This window comes from Rousettus aegyptiacus, unplaced genomic scaffold, assembly GCF_014176215.1.
Source record: "Rousettus aegyptiacus isolate mRouAeg1 unplaced genomic scaffold, mRouAeg1.p scaffold_m13_p_3, whole genome shotgun sequence".
In the NCBI taxonomy this organism is placed as follows: domain Eukaryota; kingdom Metazoa; phylum Chordata; class Mammalia; order Chiroptera; family Pteropodidae; genus Rousettus; species Rousettus aegyptiacus.
In genome coordinates, this window is record NW_023416306.1 from 137,692,101 (window position 1) to 137,714,039 (window position 21,939).

General features: G+C 31.5%; 2 protein-coding genes and 1 pseudogene across 2 annotated transcripts in view; 1 reads left to right on the forward strand and 2 right to left on the reverse strand.

The window, feature by feature from the left end:
- The window catches only part of GPR137C (G protein-coupled receptor 137C), a 50,343-nt gene extending 40,063 nt beyond the window's left edge, over positions 1–10,280 (forward strand). Inside the window, exons 4-7 of the mRNA XM_016120814.2 lie at positions 4,131–4,280; positions 5,510–5,635; positions 5,805–5,923; positions 6,631–10,280. Of these exons, the coding sequence (XP_015976300.1) occupies positions 4,131–4,280; positions 5,510–5,635; positions 5,805–5,923; positions 6,631–6,808 (573 nt within the window). The 3' untranslated portion in view covers positions 6,809–10,280. The remainder of the gene's footprint in view (positions 1–4,130; positions 4,281–5,509; positions 5,636–5,804; positions 5,924–6,630) is intronic.
- Positions 10,281–11,641: 1,361 nt separating this feature from the next.
- Positions 11,642–21,939, reverse strand: part of ERO1A (endoplasmic reticulum oxidoreductase 1 alpha) — a 35,017-nt gene continuing 24,719 nt past the window's right edge. The window contains exons 10-16 of the mRNA XM_016120813.2: positions 19,905–19,931; positions 19,707–19,799; positions 18,511–18,757; positions 17,991–18,060; positions 14,504–14,590; positions 14,283–14,416; positions 11,642–13,099 (exon numbers count right to left, since the gene is read on the reverse strand). Of these exons, the coding sequence (XP_015976299.2) occupies positions 13,039–13,099; positions 14,283–14,416; positions 14,504–14,590; positions 17,991–18,060; positions 18,511–18,757; positions 19,707–19,799; positions 19,905–19,931 (719 nt within the window). The 3' untranslated portion in view covers positions 11,642–13,038. The remainder of the gene's footprint in view (positions 13,100–14,282; positions 14,417–14,503; positions 14,591–17,990; positions 18,061–18,510; positions 18,758–19,706; positions 19,800–19,904; positions 19,932–21,939) is intronic.
- Positions 19,521–19,639, reverse strand: LOC118601264 (annotated as a pseudogene).

A 21,939-nucleotide genomic window follows, 5' to 3' on the forward strand; every position in this document is an offset into this window, starting at 1 on the left:
ATAATTCTACAATGAGGTTTTTTAAAAATAGAAATTAACAAACTGATTCTAAATTTTGTAAGGAAATGCAAAGGACCTAAATATAAAAAAGTAGTGCTTTCCAATAGAGCTTTCAGCAATGATAAAAATATTCTATATCTACACTTTAATATGGTAGCTAACCATATGTAACTATTGAGCACTTGAAACTTGACTTGTGACAGAGGAATTGATCTTTTAGTTTAATTTAAATTTAGTCAACATGTGACTAATGGCTATTGTATTGAACAGTGCAGGAAATTACCCTGGCAAAAAGGAGACTTACACTACAGGACTTCGAAACTTAATACAAAGCTTAGTACCAACAAAGAAAGTGTGCTACTAGCATAAAATAGACAAATAGCTGAAACAGAACAGAGAGCCTAGAAATCAATCCACATTGATAAGGTCTTTCGCTATTTGACAAAGATGTTAAAGCCATCTGAAATGGAAACGAAATCTTTTTAACTAGTGCTGGAACAAATGGCTATCCATATGAAATAAAATAAACCTTTAACTGCATCTCATACTATACTTAACAACAACAACAAAATTCAAAATAGATCACAGATCTAAATTTAAATGAAAAATCTAAAGCTTCTAAAAGTAAACATGGTAGAATGTCTTTATAACTTGGGTATAGGCAAAGATTTCTTAAGTCATAGCAAGTAATCACACACAAAAAAATTGATAAATTAGATTTAATTAAAATTGAAAATTTCTCATAAAAGATAAGACTAAGAAAATGCAAGGGCAAGCCACAGACTTCAAGAAAAAATTCTTATAAATATACCTGATGAGAAACTTATTTCCAGTGTATATAGAGATCTCGATACATAAAAATACAGCTCAATAACAAGAAAAATAACTCAATTTGGAAGTGGTCAAAGATATAAATAGACTTCACAAAGAAGATATACAAATGGCCAATATGCACTATATCATTAGTCTTAGGGAAATGCAAATTAAGACTAAAACGAGATACTACTACCTACACACCAGCATGGCTAAAATTAAAATGATTAACAACCCCAAAAGTTGCCTGATATTTGGAGCAACTAGAATTCTACTACTTTATTGGAAGTGTTAAATTGTACATCCATTTTGGGAAAAAATCTGGCAGTTTCTCATACAGCTGAACTTATACCTACCATGTGACCCAGCAATTCCACTTAGGTTTTTACCAAAAAAATAAATGAAAGTATATATCCACAAAAAGATTTGTATAAGAATGTTCATAGAAATTACCCATCAACAGAAAAATGGATAAACTGTCATATAAACAAGCTCACATAATTATACAGTGGAATTAGTATGAATAACTGTCCTCATTTGACTGGGACTAAGAAGTTTTCTAGGACATGGGACTTTCAGTGCTAGAACTGGCAAACCCTTGAGCAAAGCAGGGGCTGGTCACCCTAATTATCCACTTCAGCAATACAAAGATCTAACTACTGACACATCCAACAACATGGATGAATTTCAAAATATGCTGATTGAATGAAGCTTACAAAAGAGTTCATATTCTATGATTTCATTTATATGAGGGCTAGAGTAGATAGAGCTAATTTGGTAAAAACAAAAGCAGAAGAGTATTTTTTTTTCTGTGGATTTGGGGGAAGGGTTGTGAGGGAAATTTCTGGAGTTATAGTAATGTCCTCTATTTCGGTAGAGATTTGGGTTACACAGGTGTACACATTTTCAGAACTCAATGAATTAGGTAAGTTTAGGTCTCTGACTAGCTGCATTCTAAAAATACCTGTAAACAAATGTTGAATTCTGGTTAACGATGTGCATACTGAAGTGTTAATGATATGCATACTAGAGTGAGATGTAACTCTACTTGTCAAGTGTGAAATTTCTAAAAAAGTGGTATGTAGATGTCAAGAGATGGAGGAAGGGAGAATCATTCCTTGAGAATTGCTCCTGAGTAGAATTGTTTGTCTTAACCATTCATTTTGGGAAGGTTTTCTTCAACTTTTTGAGAACACGTTCCATGTTGGTATATCTTTTGTTTTGTAATCCTGTGTTTTGCAGAAAAAATCTTACTTTGTTTTCTAAATCAGTAGGTTATTTCTTTGTTATATGTATGTAATTTGCCTGCAATTTTGCTTTATTTTGTTTTATTAATTGCTTTGGTATTACTAATTCTTTGCTCCTTGCTCACAACCTTCTAAAAAAAATTCACAAGTATAAGCAGTCTCTCCATGTTATAAGATATATTTTTAGCACTCATTTTATTTCTTAAAGAGTGATCGTAAGCTTACTTGTGTTTAAAGGATAGTAATGTATTGAACATTCTAACTCATTACCTAACTTTTCTTTAATATAGTACTTTTAAAATTGGATCTGAATTGATTTTAGATTCACTTTTTTATTAACCTTTTTGGGGGGAATTCACAAAAATAAAAATGCACATTGTAGAAAATTTTAGCGTTGATTTTTAAAAATTTTAGTTACATACTTTTTGTATGTAAATTTTTTTAAAATTTAGTTACATACTTTTTGTATGTAGCTCAGAGAAGGTACTCTGTTACTACCCCAACATTTCTAAAGATATCTTTCATCTTTTAGTTTTCTTTCTTCTTATATACCTAAAAATGTGTTGTGCTTATAAAGAAGCTTTTTATAATGGTGGGTCTTAATCATACCAAACTCACTGCACCCTTCTAGTAACAAATATTTTTAATAACCTGTTTCTATCCTGAAATTAATCGATCATTTAGCCTATCTACACACATAACTTCAAAAATTCAGTGTAATTGCCTTATTGCAATAGAAAGAGGAAATAAAAGGAAAGCAATAAATATTTCAACATGTAAAATTTGGGACATGATGCAGTAGTCAGATGCTCATCTCTATATATAGAAACTGAATGGGACAGCTACAAATGCAGACTGTTGCATTGGTGCCTTACATACCACAAGCAGTGTTGCTGTCAGTTTCATGATTTTCTCAAATATTTGACTATTCTTGACAAAGTTCTGAACAAAACAAAGGATAGGTTTCCTTCAATTTACCTGTTATATGTGTTTCTTGAAATGCTGGCATCTGTTAAAACTATGCAAACATAAACTTTGTTTCTATGTACAACAGAATTAGGTTTTGGCTGATATAATCAAAAACAGGTTTTGTTTTTTTTTTCATCTTCATGAATGTCCGGGAGGACATTGGAAAGTTATAAAGGTCAGAGAAGAATTCTCTTATTTGGAGAACTCTCCTGCGAATTGCAGGTCATCTAGTATCTCTGGACCTTGTGTGCTAAAATGCCATCATTACACCTTAATCATTGTGACAACCAAAACATAAACTTACAAAATACCATACTGAGTGTTTTTTTGCAATGGACCTCTTTGGCAATTGTGTCTCTTCTCAGAATAATGTTTTTAATGCTTAAGATAAATAGGATTACAAAAGAAACTAATTGTATTGAAATACAGACCCTAGGTTAAGACCCCTGCAAAAGTTGATACTACACCCCTTTCTAATATACACACTAAGTTAAGGATTTTCTATGTTTAGGAAACAGTGAAAAGACTTAGTATTAAAATTTTATGGATTCAAAAGTGCATTTGATGGCTATATCACTTCATAATTATACTTCGTAATTAATGTAATGGTATCAGTAGGGGATTAATATAATACCTTTAACAGAATCTAATAGAGCGAAGCAAATAACTAAGAGCTGTATTTCTATTCTAATTTTTTGTCTTATTGGAAATTCAGAGTATTAAATGGACTAATGCTTCTATTCCCCACTCTTTTCTCATTATGACTAAACTACCTCTCTGTTTAATATCAATTATAGCTTAGACCTTATGCCAACTTGTTTATTCATATGTTAAGGGAGTAAGGTAACTGTGGCAGAACAAATCCTCCAGCTGCCATTGGGCAAGTTGACAAAGAATTTATTTGTATTAATAGGATAGTTTAAATGCAAATGGTTCTAAGAATAGAAATTGTAAAGCAAGATATTAAAGAGTTTATTTCAATAGGTGCTCATTCAGTGTTTTCTAGGAGTGCATTGCAAGAGTGAATATATTGTTTGTGGATGAACAGCTTATCATGACAAATGTGCAGAGTATCATGATGATGATTTTTATTTTTTTTAGGGTATGTCTCTGTGCCAGACTGTTGTTGTAGGCTCTGTAGTCATTCTTCTTTATTCTTCAAGAGCATGTTATAATTTGGTGGTGATCACCATATCTCAGGATACATTAGAAAGTCCATTTAATTATGGCTGGGATAATCTTTCAGCTAAGGTAAGTACTTACCATGTATCGCCACTCTAATAATATGATAATGAAGTTAGCCTTCACTAGGAGAACTTTTTAAGTGCTGACTTATAAACACTTTTATGGAATTTCTAGCTACTATCAAAAACCATACTTAAAATTCTAGGTTTAAAAATCGTCATTTACATGTGGTACTTGAAATCAGTCTTTAGAACACTTCTCCTAAAGGCGTATTTTCTACTCTTTTTGTAAATAATACTCATAGTGCCAAAAATCTATTGGTTATAAACCTATTTTACCAAATCTTTAAAAGATATTTAGATATCCCTAGATAAATTGATTGCCTGTCATTAGCTAGTGAATATAGGTATGTCTTTAATTTCTTAGGATGAAATTAATTCTCTTTTACCCAAGAACTACACTTAACCCAAATATTTGGTTCAATTTTAGATGTTTTAAATAGAGACTTTTATGAAAATCGGCATTATCAGTCTTGATAATGGGAGAGCATTCTTTGGGTGTCCAGGTGTTTGCTATAGTAATTCTCAGTACTCTAGCTATGCATATTTAACCTCCCAACATGCTCTGTTCCCTTCCTATAAGTGCAGTTTGACATACTTTATGTCATATCTTTATTTATATTCATTTAACTTTGTACTGAATTTAAGGAATCTTGGAATCACCTTTTATCAGAATTTCAGTTACCTTTCTATGAAGAAGGAATTTTCACATGTGGTTCCATGTGGCAGATTCTCTTCATTCTTTCTCCCACTTCTGTCTCCCAACATCTAATAGAATAGAAACAACGTCAATATGGAGTTTAGGCCCCAAAGCATATTTTAAGTAACAAAAGACCTGAGTGACTGACATATTACATTCTCTAGAGCTGTAACTCAGAGTTAGTGCTATTCGTATATAGAGCAGCAGGAACTGGTAGTCTATTTTATAACCCTGTTTTGACTATGGGGACTAAAAATGAGATCTCTCTATATTATCCATATATTAAAAAATTTTCATAAATTGATGCATTCAAAAAAGTTATACCTTTTTATTCTACTTAACATCAATGCATTTTTCTTTAGAGGATAAATATCATTATATAAAAAAAATACAAAATATGGAAAATTACTTTAGAGTTTTATGTGTTTGTACTTGATATGTTTCAGCTTACCCTACCTGAAGCAAGTTGATTGTGGAAGATGATTGCTTATACATAAAACAGATTTCAAAATTGCTTTGCCATACTCTATTTACAGGCTCACGTAGAAGACATAAGTGGAGAAGAGTATATAGTATTTGGAATGGTCCTTTTTCTGTGGGAACATGTGCCAGCATGGTCGGTGGTACTGTTTTTCCGGGCACAGAGATTAAACCAGAATTTGGTATGATATAATATTCCCTAATGCCTGTTCTTATTTTTAAAAAGAATGGAACATTTATACTGATTTACTATTTTAGGCAAAATGTAACATGAAAAAGCATTATGGATCTCAGCCTCCTTTCTTTGTTGAAAAGTACATCTTCATGAGCTATCTAATACTTTGTTCACAGGCACCTGCTGGCATGATAAATAGTCACAGTTATAGTTCCAGAGCTTACTTTTTCGACAATCCAAGACGATATGATAGTGATGATGACCTGCCAAGACTGGGAAATTCAAGAGAAGGAAGGTAGATGTACTGAATCAGCACTGAAATAGATTAAAAGGAACCCATGGTGGGACCTGTACCTTTAAGAACTATCATCAGACTCTAAGCCCAAACGCTACCTTTATTTGAGAAATGCCTTGGGGGTAAAATGACACCATTTCATTTCAGGATCTCTTATTGGTTCAAAGCTGGTGGGGGTTGGTTGATGCCATTAGTTATGTATCAGGGCAAAGTAGAAGCCTTAATACACACCTGTGTGATGCTTTCAGCGTGATATAGTATTTTCTGTAATCCTTACTTCATCTGGACAAGTTACTTAACCTCAGCTTATTTAGCTTGCTTTTCATCTGTAAAATAGGAGTGGTAATAGAACCTATAGGGCTGTCGTGAAGATGACATGGGTGTGTGTATGTGTATAATTCTATGAGTGTGTGTATACACAAATGACTTAGAATATAGCCTAGTGTATAATAAATACTATTATTATTATCTGATAATTAAGTCCTAGTTCTGAGTGGTATTTAGTCATTTTTTTATAATATATGATATAGAATCAAGGATATTAGATAAAAGTCATTCAAGTTTGTAGAAAGTTATCTTGTTAATTTAGCAAAGAACATATTTCAGTATATTTGACACTAACTCTTATAATATTCATTGAAAGCTAAAAATGTCAATGTGTCTTTTTATATCCTGATCATAGTTCTATGGCTTTTTTGTTGTTGCAGTTTATCAAATTCACAAGGTTTGGGCTGGTATGGCACCATGACAGGGTGTGGCAGCAACAGTTATACAGTGTCTCCCCGCCTGAATGGACCTCTGACAGATACTGCTCCTTTGCTCTTTACTTGTAGTAATTTAGATTTGAACAATCATCATAGCTTATATGTAACACCACAAAACTGACAGCATTGCCAAGTGGTGAATCTTCAGTTGTTTTTCATGAATGTGTATGTTCAATGCGTTTAAATTCCATCTACATAAACATTCCATTATCTGTTGCAACTGAAAACAACGCCTGGAAATGTGGCTGTGTTCAGCAGAGGATATGACTATTACTTTTGACCTCTTCACAGTAAAGTGAAGGAAAATGGAAAGTTTGGAGTGGGGAAAAAAGAGAGATTAGACCTTACGGTACTTGATGGCCTCCAGACATCTTGACTTTGGAATATCAAATGCATATTTGCCTATTTGCACTTTTATCTTTGTTCTTAAAGAGTACACTGTAGTCCCCAAAGTCATACTTCAGGGTTCACACTGGGATGTTATGTTGTACACCAAATGAGGAGGTAATTTTTCTATTAAAATCAAAGCCTGAATATTCAGTGGTGTACTCTATGTGGAATTCTTACCCAATAAAAATTTTACAGAGTGAACAGTGCACAGAATGAAGGCATAAAAATGTATTATTGTTTTTAAAAATCTACTAAAAATATAAAATCATTGAATATAGTTCTTTTAAGCATGATTGTAAATACCAACTAAAATTATTCAAACAATCACATTTTTAAATGATAGTAGTAAACCTTTACCGTGATGACCAGCAGTGTTCTTTGGAAAGCCACAGTCATTTCTTTAAGAAGAAAGTAGACCAGTGAAAATTATGTGGCTATTTTGAATAGAATTGGTTAAGTGATTATTTTGTATGATTAAGATATGTGTAGTAGTTTAAGCATGATTCTTCAAGAAAGCAATAGTGGTTTTTGCATAGGGAGATATTGGTAGAAACTTCTTGGGACTAAACAAGTTTATAGATGCATTTAAGAATTATTCATAAAATATACAATTTTAAGTTAAAACATGAATACAATTTCAAAAACATTTGATTTAGTTGAAACAAGATATAACTGATTTTACCTAAAAAATCAGGATTGTCCTCAGGTAAATTTAATCATGATACATTATTGCAGTGAACTCAAGTGCAATATTTTGTAAAACGTAAGTCCTTCTTTAGTTTCACATTGTTATATATTATATATGGGCAAGGCCAAATTAAATTTAATACAAATTCCAGTACTAGATTAAATAAGCAAATTGATGTGAAGGTACTAACTAGGTAAGTATTAAACCAGTGGTTAACGATATTTGAATACTGTTAGAATTACATTAAAACTACCTTGAATGTCCTATCCCAAATCTAAAAAAAAATATATGGTAGGCCAAGGTAATAGAGAATTTTAAAATGCACTTTCTATCAGTGTCTATATGGAAAGGAGATGCTGAATACCTCAAGATGCCAAGGGAACAGGCAACACTGGGAAGTCGTCACAACATGCTTAACTAAAGATGCCTAACTTTATACGATTGTCTGCTGATCTATTTCTTCAGAACTGGAACTAATACAACTGTCTTTTCTGTTGTCTACTTTGCTTGGAAAGTAGTGTTTTATTTCTACTTTTACTTAAAATACCTTTCAACTTTTTAATAATGGATGCAGTAACTTCACAAAAGTATAATGTAGGTGAAACCCCAAGAATAATGAAATTTTCAATGCTTCCAATCTTTTGGGAGGCTTGTGTACGGCCAATGAAATTTCTTCCTTTTATCATACAAAATGACTTTGAATTCAATCAGAAGCATAAACCTATAGTTAAAATGTTACTTTAGGTTTGTTTGTAAGTTCTCTCATTATAACCAAACTATTTAAAAATTTATAATACAGAAGTTAACTTTGTATTTACCTGACAACATCATGTGCAGTTAACTGAGTATATTATATCTAATAACTGAAGTTATTAGATTACTTTTAAGAATACCAACTATTTTCCTAATAATGTTAGGTAGCTAATTATCTAGAGATATCTGAAGAGATCTGTGTTGTCTTTGTTAATCCTCAGGGTTCAAAGTAAATAAAGTAAATTTTTTTCTAGTAAAGCGTCTCTAGATAATGTTCCTATTTGACCAGATAAGCAAAGATTACTTTTTAAAAAATATATCAGATAAAGTAACTTGGTTCTTTCAGCTGCATCAGTTGATTCTTCCAAATTTGAGATCTATAACTTTACTCTTACCACTGACTAGGGTACCTGAATTCTTGCATTTGTCTCTTTATACACATCTCCCACAATGTATCACCAAAGACAAAGATAAGCTTCTGGCCCAGTTTTTGCTTAAAAATTCCAAAGCACTAGGAGCACTTTAAGTTTGGTCTTGAAAGAAGGAGTTGCTTATAAAATCAAAGGGCTACCGATCCCCTGTTCATCCTGCACTGAAGCACATGATGACAATTTCAAACTTTCCTTTTCGGTTCATTAGAACAGTGCATTTCAGTGCATTTCACTGTGTAATTCTACAGTGATTAGCAGTACTTGTTTTTATCATTTCATTCGGGTGGCCATTAATTTTGAAACTCTTACCACTCATTATAGCTGGTTGTAGTTTTATGAAAGGTGTAATTTATAGCTAGTGGCTTTTTAATGCATAGTTGCCTTTTTTTTTTTTTAATTGTTTAACAGTGTTTCTCAGCTATATAATCAGTTTCAAACTGGTTATAAAAGTATAGCTGTGGCCAATGAATGTATTTACTTGTTGTTTCACTAAATTGTAACAAAACACTACTGTTAAAAATAAAAGTGTTTGTGCTTTTATTTGGCGGTCTGGTTTTCTTAATTCCTTTATGGACTACACTGAATTTCTATCATATGAGGACAAGAACCCTAGTGCTACCAAAGGAAAGAGAAAATATCAGGAATTACAAATAATAGTCTGCTGTGAGTGAGCTTATAATTACTGACATCTGGACATCATGTCCCCTTAGTATTATACACGAATTTGCTATGAACTGCCATATACTTTAAAATATCAACATGATATCAGATAGTGTATTTATTCAAATAGTAGCCTAAGAAAAACCCTTGTATGAAATTACTTACAACAGCTTTCTCCTTTCCCTTAGAATTTTAAACAGGAATAAATTTATCTAGCCTATAGTCTTGGGCAGCTATTCTTTGATTATTCAAGAAATTCCTCAGTGATGTTGCCTTTTCTCCTTAAAGAAGAGGTCTTACTCTTTTTTTACATAATAGATTCCTTTCATAACCTTCCAATACCACACCAAATTTTGAATACAATTTCGGGAGCTTTATTGACCCCCTAAAGTCCACAAATCCTTGGGAGTCTACTGACCCAGTGTAAAGAATATTTAGAGTGAAGGTATGACCTAACATAATAAAGTCATTTTAAAAACAATTTATTCAACAAACATTTATTAAGTGTTCATATAACAAAAACTATGCTATGGAGATGTAAAAATGGATAAAGTTCTTTTTCCTGCCCTTAAGGGGCTCACATTCTAGTAAAGGAGGCTTTAAAAAGACAATACAGTACAATAAGTGACACAATAGAGGTAGGTTGTCATTACAGTGGCGACACACAAAAGTTAAATATGGTCCTCCTTGGATGGAACAAGAGAGATTTCACAGAGGTAATGCTTTATGCTGAGCCTACAGGGATACATAGAAATTTTCCAAGTGGAGAGGGATGGCAAGGGCACTAAATGCAAAGAGAACAGCATGCACCTAAGTGTGGAGGGCTGACCATGGTGCATTTGAAAACCTGTAAGTCAGTTTTACCAGAACATGGGGTCTAGGGGAAGTGGGACTGAGGCACGTACCAGAGGACCTTGTTAGAGTGCTTCTAGAAAACCCACTCTGGTAGCATTTTGGAGCAAAAAGAAGAGACAGGCTGGCTATAAGGAGACAGGTTAGTACTTTAGGTAAGAGCAATGAAAATGGAAAGACAGTGATGTATCAGATATGGAGAGAAAAACCTGTAGTGCTTAGACACTAATTGGATAGGAAGATGGAGGAGAGGAGTGAGCCTAGAGAAATTAGACATTCATGGTTCAGAATGTAACCAGAATAAGGAAAATAGGCATAAGAGTAGATTTGGGGGAGAATGATTGTTTTAAGACATGCAGGTATCTGTGGGACGACCAACTAAAGATATGTGGTAGACAGACGGATTGACAAGTCTGGGCCAAAGATAGGGATTTAGAAATCATTGAATTGGAGTTACCCAAAAGTGAGAAGTGGTGATTTTTAAGAGAGTAAGAATGAAAGCCTGAGGAATAACATTTAAGGCATAAATGAAAAGATGCTGAAAAGGAGGTATCCAGGAGCTAGTGAAATAAAAGGAAACCAGGGGCAAAAGAAATAGTGTCAAATGCAGAAAAAAAAAAGTTAAATAAGAAATGCCTTGTGGACTGAACTATGGATTTAGAACTGGGATTTTAGGCTTCAAAGAAAGAGATTCTTAAGAACTATGGAACCAAATGCCAGATTTTAGTTATGGAGCGAGTGAGAAATTACAAAGTGAAGACTGGAATATCCTTTTCAAAACATTCGCTGTCAAAAAAAAAAAAAAGGTGGGGACATGAGAGAGGCATACAGACAAAATTACCATTTAAACTGATCAACCATATCTTCAAAGTACTACAAATGTCTTTAAACTTTTATATATGGTGCTCACTTCATGGTCCTTTGAGTCTCCAAGAATATTGATTTAACTAGTAGGTTAATATGTTTCTTTTCTTGGCCTATTCAAATGAGGGGGGAAAGAAAACTATAACATATATTGTTAAACTTAGCTCTGTGATTATTCATTTAAAATATACTGACTACATATTCATACATTCATTCAACAAATATTGGATACCCACTATGTGCTTGGCAATATACCAGTCCTTAGGGACAGAGAGAAGTATATAGCAGTGTAAAATGACATTTCTAAATCATTATATAAGTAAACCCTGCTTTATTAATAATGTGACATCTCAACATAGTATACCCAATAAGAACATATAAAGAGGCACATGATTTTGAGGTATACAGTTTCTTTCTTCCCTTCAATTACCATGTAATATAAATTCCTCAACCCATTCGAATGTCATTGAAGAGCTTCTACTAACGGAATCCTCCCAAAATTACAGTTTAGTTTTAAAGAGAAAAAGGAAATGAATCTCATGTACAACAAAACAAAAGTTACATGTCCTATACATATCAAGCATTAAAAGGACAACAAAACTCAAAAAGAACTTCAGATTAGAGCTCAAAGTGATTCCTTATTCTAAGACTTATACTACAGTTCTATTTTTTTCTGAAAAAAAAATTTAAATAAATTATTCAGTACTACACACTGAAGTACTTAGGGTTCAAAGGGCATGATGCTTGTAACTGACTTTCAAATGATTGAGAAAAAAATAATATGTGTATACACACAGAGAGAGCATGAAAGATAAAGCACGTATGAACACTTAGTGAATCTGGGTAAAAGAGTTCTTTGTACTATCCTGGAAACTTTCCCATAAATTTAAAATTATATAAAAATAAAAAGTTTTCCCCAAATTTTATTCAGTATTAGGTAAAGTATTATGAGAATAAATATATAAATCTATTAAACTCACATTTTTGGAAATCCTCTATACATTTCAGTTGTCATTGTATCTTTCTACACACCAAAACAAGCCAGTCAAAATAGTAATATAATTTTAAAAGTGATTTGCTTCATACCAATGTATTTTAGATAAAACAGGACTCCCAGTTAAATTTGACTTTTAAATAAGGAAAAATTTTTTGGTATAAGTATATCCCTAATATTGCATGCAACATACTCATATTAAAAAACTATTTGTTGTTTACCTGAAATTCAAATTTAACTGGGCACTCTGTATTTTTATTTACTAAATCTGTTAGCTCTAAATGTATTGAAAAATTTTAAGCTGTTAATTATGGTTTATTCAAGAGCCTCCTTAGCATTTTTCTATTAAACATCTGTCACATTGGCCATAGTTTTACTTATATTACATCTTTTTACACAAAATTCCAGTTTGAGAGACTTAAAACATCATTTACCTAAGTTTTACCATATGTAAATTTAATAATCCAGATTTTATTCAATATTAAACTTTAAAATGTGTACCACATTATCAAGTATTACTTTTACTTACAATAATATTGTACATAGACTTAATACAATTTTAAAAATTTGTTTACTTAAAACAACAGAATTCTCCTTTTACAAAAGCAGCTTTATGTAAAATGTTTGCCTTAAGACTGTCATTGTTATTATGCCTTTGAATGAAATTCCACTCTTTGACCTCCATTATCCAGAAACATGCACAATTCAGCTCGTTTTCTTTAATGAATATTTTGTAACAAGTTCCTGAAGTTTTCTAATTCTCTCACACTTGTAGAAATTCTGTAACCAAAAAACAAAATTTCACTCAAAAACGATCTTAGATAACTTTTTTTCTGTAAGTTATTCACTTTGCATTTTTAGAGCAAAGAAAAAACTTTATTTCAACAAATTTAAAGGCACATAAACCATTTAATCTACTTTAATGTATTTTAGTTCCTAACTTGATGTAGTAAAATTAAGATAATATTGCTCAGAAATTAGTTATTTTTAGGTATTCGTAACTCAGTGTTTAAGTTTTAAAATACAGAATTGCAAAGTACATCAATATTAAAATATTTAAGTATTTTAAGTAATCATAAGTATGTTCATATGTTTAGTATTCAAAGTACATAAGTATAAAGTATATAAGCATTATAATATTCATTTTAAATATGCATAAGTATATGAGTACTGAAAACTAATCAATATATCATATTTAGTAAATATACAAAGAATCAAAGCTTTTTTGACTTTAAAGAGTAAGAATAGTAAACATGTGACCAAATTATTTTCGCTAATTTTTATAAAAAGTAAAGTTTATTCATTATTTCAAATGTACTTTAGTTTTGCTTTCCATCATGAGAAAAGTAGATTTCTCCATGAAATATAACTACCAAGCTACTGCATACTATAGAATAATTTTGAGGGTCAATTATTTTAAATCAAAAGTATAAAATCGAAATTGTTCAGTGAAGAAATGCAGTTTAGAAGATATTAGTTTTTATAAATATCTGCATTTTTTACATATGATAAGCCAGAAGGAAATGCACCTATACTTAAATTTTATATTATAATTTCCTTATTTTTTAAGCTTATCTTCTAATCATTTTTATGAAATTATTTTTAAAAGAATTATTAACCTTTTTACATCATGGTGAATTCACAAAGAACTTTACATGTACACCTATATTAAACAACATGATTTTCCCAGGGGCTTCAAAAAATTTGGGGGCACCACAAAAAATTACTTTCAAATAACTAGGAAAAGAATACAAATTTAGAAAGATGAATATGGAAATATATCAGTAAATTAATCATGATTATGTGTGTCAACATACTTAATATATTTCATTTAAGATCATAAAATTCTATAGTGAGATAATTTCACTATAAAGGATATTCCTTACCCAGTTTTATCTGAGAGTATACATGTTGCATTAGACTACTTGGCTAGCAGAAAGAATTGCAGTACATTCAAACTAACCTTCCAAATGCGTTAAATAACGACACTATTTCTTGTCTAGTTAGATGGAATTCAAAACTGGGCCCAGTTTCTGGCATATTTGCTATCAGTTTTTCAGAAAACAAGATCTTCAGAGCAGTACCCAAACCCTGAGTCTATAATAGAAATAAAAAAAAGAAAAATCAATAAATTATTTGTGTAAATAATAATTCAAAAATAAAAGTTGAGTTAGATTTGCTTACCTGAAGCTTTCCCCACAGTCTACATTTGAAACAACCAACACAATCCATGATTCTTGAAATATTTCTAAAATGCAGTCGAAATTCCTCCTAAAAACAATTTAACAAAATTATATTAAGCTGTAGTATATGGTCAAATACTAATTTCTGAGTGTCTTCTATGTGCCTAACACTGTACGAGGCACTATAAAATACCAAAAAAGGAAAGGGAATTAAAATCAACATTCACTGAACACCTACTACACACCAGAATCTATATACACAATTTCATTTCTTCTTCACCACAAATCCAAAAGGAGATATTATTATAATATATACCTAGTGAATTTAAAAAAAAAAAAAGAAAAAGTAAAGGTTCAGCCGGTTAGGTAACTTGCCTAAATTCCCATATGTGGTAAACAGAAAACTTAGACCCCAGACCTGCCTGATTCCAAAGCTAACTAAACTATCTGCAAATATATACAAAGGTAACTGAGTTCAGGTTTTCTATCGTATTTTATTATTAACTATATGCCAATATCGGAAGAGAGGGGAAAAGGATTGGATAGCATCATTTATCAAAAAAAAAAAAAAAAAAAAGAGTAGGAGAGAGGGAGTAAGAAAAAAATAAAAACCTTTGGCTTCGTAATAGTTAAAGCCCCCCTCTTTTTTTCTGGTATTAATTGGGTAAAATAATCGGATCTTTTATTGTTATCATACAAAAATATTCAAAATATAGTGAACATCCAAGTACCTTTCACCAAGTTTTAGAAAGAAACCATTACAAGTAATATTGAACATTGAATTTGTTCTCTCTCTGTTTTTATAAATAAGTATACATCTATGAATGCTAGGGTATTATATTGTTTATAATAGAGCAACATGTATCCAGTTTATCCAAAAGCAGTATATGTCCTTAAGTAATAAGGAAAAAAAGAAGGAAAGCCAAGAACACATCCTTCTTTTACTCCAATGGTAATTATAATTGATCCTCCAAGTGACTCCCTTTGTCTTGGATTTATACTGGAATCCCAAGCTTACAGTACTATAAACAGGAAATTTGACATACATTTCAGATGGAACATTCATTATACCAATAGTCCTATAATTTGGGAAGCATATTCTCTCTCTCTCTCTCTCTCTCTCTCTCTCTCTCTCTCTCTCTCTCTCTCTCTCTCTCTCTCTTTTTTTAAGGTGATTAACTACACACTGGGCTCAACCAGAAGAGAAGAGTACCAAATATCTGAAAATGGGAATAAATCTGCAAAGATTAGAACCCACTATTTAAAGCAGACTGCAATTCACTCTGGGGATAGTCTTTTCCCAGAAGCTTCATTCACCTCGAGACTTTAAAACAACTGTAACATGTAAAAGATTTTTAATAGGATCCCAGATCTTGTATCTTTATTAATACAAATTTTGTATTACTACAAAGCCCAAATTATTACTATTAATAATAGTAATAATGTTAAATGTTAGCAATGGTCTATATTTTGTGTTTTGAAAAGGATGGATACCTGTTATAAGATTGTGCTTGCTTTTGTAGACATTGTCTGAATCCTGTATTTAAATCTTTGGTACTTTGAATACTTGAATGTAGTAGCTCTTGAGTAAATCTTTGTATGGTATACACAGAAAGTTAAGCATGGTTGCTTACAATAGCCAAAAGAGCACTGTAAAATTAAAACCAAGCACAGTGCTTAAGTGAACTTAATATGGTAGAATCAAATTAATAAGCTAGAAATTTAGGAACTCAGAAGAGGATAAAAACCTTGTGACTTCCACAATAATAATCAGTATCCAATAAAGTGATTATATTCCAAAGTGATCTCAGATTAGAAAATTTCGTGACCCTTAAAATAACCAAGACCTAAATAGCTTACAAATTCTCCTTGTTTATGTAGTTTTTAGGTCAACAATTAAAATTGCAATCAGTGGGTAGAATAATCAGTTTGCTGTGGTTCTCACGCACACACAAAAATTCTCATCCAATTATTCTCAAATGTTTTATAAGCCTTCAAGTGAAATCCTATTCCATTTTGAATTGAACACGAAACAATTCTCTTTCATGCAAGTCCTCTATTTCTAACCATACACTGATGGAGTAAAAAGTAGACAAGATGAGATTTTAAAATGAACTTATGTTACTATTCAAATCAATGATGTTCACCATAAACTACTTTTTAAAAGAAATAAATCTATGATATTAAAAAGTTTTCTTATTTTTTAACTCCTTTCTTGTATAAGGATTCAGAAAAATTATCTGTTAACCTCCATAGGACATCAAACTTGAGTGTTTCCATTCTGATAAAATTAAAATGCTGTGAGAAATATTTCTATTCTGCACAATATAAAACGAGTGGATGCCAAAACACTCTCCAATAAGCCAGTAAGTATCCTAAAAATAAGAAAGATATTGAAAATAGTAGGGAAAAAAGTCATTACAGCATCTTTCCTCTCACTTCTAAGTTCCTGGAAGCTTTGGGGGAGGTTATATAAGCACTGAGGTATGTATTTCTAGCAAGAAAGCTTTAAGTAGGAGGTAGATGTGAGGTCAAAAATAACTATTATCTAACAGCAAAAAACTGAGCGCAAAAAGTATTTTGTCTGCAAACTGCATAAAATCAGGTTCTTTATAGAAAGAAGCTAAGAATGAGAACTAGAGGAAGACTGTTAAAAATGTTCTGATGACATTAGATCAAGCCCAGCTCTCCTAAAGCCCACCCACCTTTACTTACCTGCAGCTTTGTAACAGTAATATAATTTTACTTGACTCCCAAATAGGCTAGAAATCCCTTGAGGGTAGGACTGTCTCTCCATTTAATGACAAAAATCATACTCTATGTACATAATAAGCATTTAATAAATCTAGTAATATTTTATATTTATAGTATTTTGATGCAAAGATACACAAAGATGGTCTTGCCTGAGGTTATACTTCTATTAAGAGGCAAGGCAAACTGTGCACCTAAATTAATATAATACTATATGTAATTGAGAAATTAAAAATATAAATAAATAAACAAATTTTTTACAAGAGGCATGGCAAAACAAAACCCCATTTTGTGGGGTATCAGGTCTTCTTTCCACAACTGTATGCTAGTATTCCTAAATGCCTTTAGTCACACTGAGTAAGATGAATGACAAAATACTGCCCTCTCTCCCTAACAAAGACCCTTTAATTTAACCAAAACCATTTTCAGAATTCTCATCAGCCAAAGATATATAGTGCCACTCATGCTCTAGATCTTTTTCCTTTAATTTATAACCTCTATTTGTTGCATGATATCATTGATATGAAAGCCATCTGTAAAGTGTGCAGTGACACATGGATTTCAGTTGTTATTTTGAACATAACACATACTAGATTTTAAGTTGGACCTGACATTAGACTTCCTTTCTTAGAATTTCAGTATGTATGTAAAGATTTATTGTTAAGTATAAAACATGGGCTTATATTCATACCTGCATAAAAGTTTGTATCTTAAAATTATAGAATAAAAGTAATTACCTTTAGTTTGTTTGCTTCTTTTTTATCTCCAGCAAAAAATGAATTCTCATCAAAATGCAAAGGAAATGACCTGCATTTTAAAACAGAATATTCATTTCCATATATTATAAAATATTAAAGTCTCGCTACTATAACATTTTGCTGGTCAGGTTGAATAATGTAATTAAAATAGAGTGGAAAATACAGTAAAATCAACACCCTGATGCCCCCACACAAATTCTTACCCTCAAATCTAAAATCTAACTATAATATATTAGAATTTTGGTCTCAAACCTACCCTGTTCGACTAAATATGAAAATAATGCAGGTATCAAGTACTAAAACTGAAAATATATGCCTTTTATTAGCTATGTGAAAACAAAAACAAAAACAAAAGAATTCTAAAAGACCTATTAACAAAATTAGCTTTAATTATTTTTTAAATGGTTTTTCTCTCTCTGAAGTGAATATTTAAGAATTTAAATCTGGATACCACTTCTCGCTCTTCTAATAATGTATACGTTATAATAATATAATTTACTTGATTTCATGAAGTATTTCCAGAAGTAACATTTTGTTTTCTGCATCCTGAACTTTATTTCCAGTGAAGAGTTGAAAATCTGGGCGCTCAAAGAATGGTACCACTTTAGATAATGCTTTTAATTCGATTAAGTAGAGAAAATACAAGTTCTTAAGCCTTCTTGGACCTTCTCCTTCAGTCAAAATTCCATCAAACCGCTGCTGAAATTCTGTAATGTTGTGTCCCCATTTCTTTTCCAACCATGTATCTGAGAAGAAAGAAGAATTAAATTTTTAATCCTAATTTTTAAATTAAGTAAGTTTCATTTTACTTAGGTCATTTATGCCTGCAGAAGTTAATGTCATTTTATATTTTAAAATACACACTACTATAACTATGAAAACTGTTTTATATAATGTAGACTTTAATAGTTCTATATTATTTTAGCTTCTAGAACCCATTCATAAAAGGAAAATCATATTTTACAGAGAAACCAGGTTTTTAAAAAAATCAAATTTCTGAATGTAAATATATTCACAAAATATACAATTTAAAAATGACTATCTGAAATTACTGAGTTTCAAGCCCTCTTTTTTTTAAGTTACTGTATTTTATTTCTAAGAGGTAAGAAATACTTTAATTCCAGAAGAAATATGTTACTGATGAAAATCAACTATAGTGTCATTTTTCAACAGCGTTCTTACAGCATAAAGAGCAGCAGAAAATGCTTTTACCTATTAAACTCCAAACTCATAGCACACAAATGAAAGAGTAATTTTTAATGAGTAACAAACTGTGCTGTTAGGAGCTATTTTAATTCCCACAACAAAAGAACATTTCCAAAGTGATGTGTAAAATTTTGAGCAGCTTCTTAAAAGAAGGTAGAAAGCTAAAATAATGCTGAACTTTTCCCTATAGTATCTGTAGTCCCTACATTCCTGACTGCTACCATTTAATAATGAATTTTTTCTGCCTAATATTCAACAGAGTCAATTTTTTCTTGTTTAGATAAATGACATTTTTTTAAAAAAGGCCTACAGCACCTAGTCTTCCTAGGTAGTCTCCCACCCAAATACTAACCAGGCCCCACCCTGCTTAGCTTCCGAGATCAGATGAGATTGGGCATGTTCAGGGTGGCATGGCCACAGATGGTAAATGAATTTTAAGAATACCTGAAAATAAGTACAGTAAAATGAATAAAAGTGAATGGAACATACCTTGCAGAAGGTATCGTGCACTCAAGTGCACATTAATGCTTGCATGTAGGCCAGATATAAGTCTGTAGAATGCTCTTTTTTCTACACAGAGGCCTAAGAAAAGTAATTGTAAAACTTGTCAGATTATAAAATTAACTTCATATCTTTAAAAATGAGAAAAAAATTTCATCATTTATATTTGTTTAAGTTTCCAATTACCTTCCAGCCAACTGTAAAAAGTGTTTTCTGAAATTAAAAGAAAAATAAGTCACAAGAGTGTAAAAATGCCAAAATGTTTTTCAAAAGGTCCAAGGTTTATTTGCAATTTCTCCAAATGAAGGAGAAACATTCTTGGTGTAGATTCAGTTAAGCATCACTCTCCTGGTCAGTCTTTAGAAGGCTTTAGCATAGCCTTAGGTAGTCCCACTCTCATAACTTTCAGAATAAAGTGTTTTTCAGGGGATCAAAACAGAATTTAAATAGTAAATCAATACATGGGAAAATACTTAGCCTTGATAACAGCACATGCTATGAATATTAAAAACTCATTATACAGTTTTTTAAATTTGAAAAGTAAAATTATAAAGTAAAATTGGAGGTGTATTATTTGTATATAGCTCACGGTATTATATGCCAGTCAATATTTCAAAAAAGTAGATCAAAGAAATATTACAAAAACCAAATATCACATATTCTATGACCTAAAATGATCACTGTTCATATGCTTATACCTTTAGAATTATGCTCTAAAAAAATAACTCAATGTTGGGGGGGGTATAATTTGTAGAAAGATTATTATTATAGGTAATTTTTAAAACATGAAATAATCAAAATGTACAATAATGCCTAAGTTACACAATAGAATACTATATCAGTAGTTAACATTATAGAATGATATAAAACTATCAAAATGACAATAATGTCAAACATGACAACACATGAAAATGTTTATTCGAAATAATATATAAAAAGGCATAAGAAATAATTATAACTACTTAAAGATTCTAAATATGCATTTGCTGGAGGTGGCAAACATTGTACTATATAGTTCTTTTGACTGAAGTTGCTTATAGTAATATTAAAAATGAACCAATGGGCATAAAAGTAATGGAAGAAATAACAAAGAGAATAAGCAATAAATCAGATTATTTGAAAATTTAAAACAGCCGTTTGTCAGAAAACTTCACAAAACAAATTGCAAACAACAAAGTGGGTAAAACATATGTTGCAACCCAACAAAGAATATCCTAAATATGTAAAAATCTAATAAACTAAATAAAAATGTGAAAGTACCCATTAAAAATGAGCAAATAATGCAACAACATGGATGGACCTTGAAATAGTCATACTAAGAAAATAACTCAGACAGAAAAAAGTTTAAAATCACATGATATCACTTATGTATGGGATATAAACCTAAAAACAACAAAGGAACAGGACAAACAGAGACTTCTTGGACATGGACTATAGACTAGTGGTTACCAGAGGGGAGATAGATGGGGGAAAAAAATTTAATCATTTCTTCAATTAAAAAATGATCCTCCCCCCCCAAAAAGAGCAAATAATATAGAGAATTCACAAAGGAAAAAATACAAATGGTAATAAGAGAAATTGCTCAGTCTCACTATTAATAAAATGTACAAATTAACACTATAGAGATACCACTTTTAATAGTAAAGATAAAATTATGATAATATTTAATGCCTACAAGGGTCAGGTAAAACTAGCTGGCACATTGATTGTGGGTGTAAGTTAGCACATCTTTTCAATGACAAAAAGCAATCTGGTCGTATATATGTATTAATAACCTAAAATGTCCATATCCTTTGATCTAGTAGGTCCATTTCTAAAAATCTAGGCTGTTATGGATATTTGTGTCCCCCCTATAATTCATATGTTGAAGCTCTAAGCCTACGAATGATGGTATTTGGAAGTAGGTCTTTGGGAAGTGATTAGATATAGTTGAGGTCAGGAGGGCGGGGTCTCTATAATAGAACTGGTGTTTTTATAAGAAGAGACCTGAACTCTATCTCTATGCCCTATGAGGATACAGCAAGAAAGTGGGCTATCGGTAAGGCAGGAGGAGGGTCTTCACCAGGAACCAAAGCTGCTGGCAACCTGACCTTGGATCTCTAGCCTCCAGAACTGTGAGAAAATAAATGTCTTTAGTTTAAACCACCAGTCTATGGCATTTTGTTAGAGCAGCCTGAGGTGACTAAGATATGGGCTAGGGAAGCAAGTAGACATGGGAATA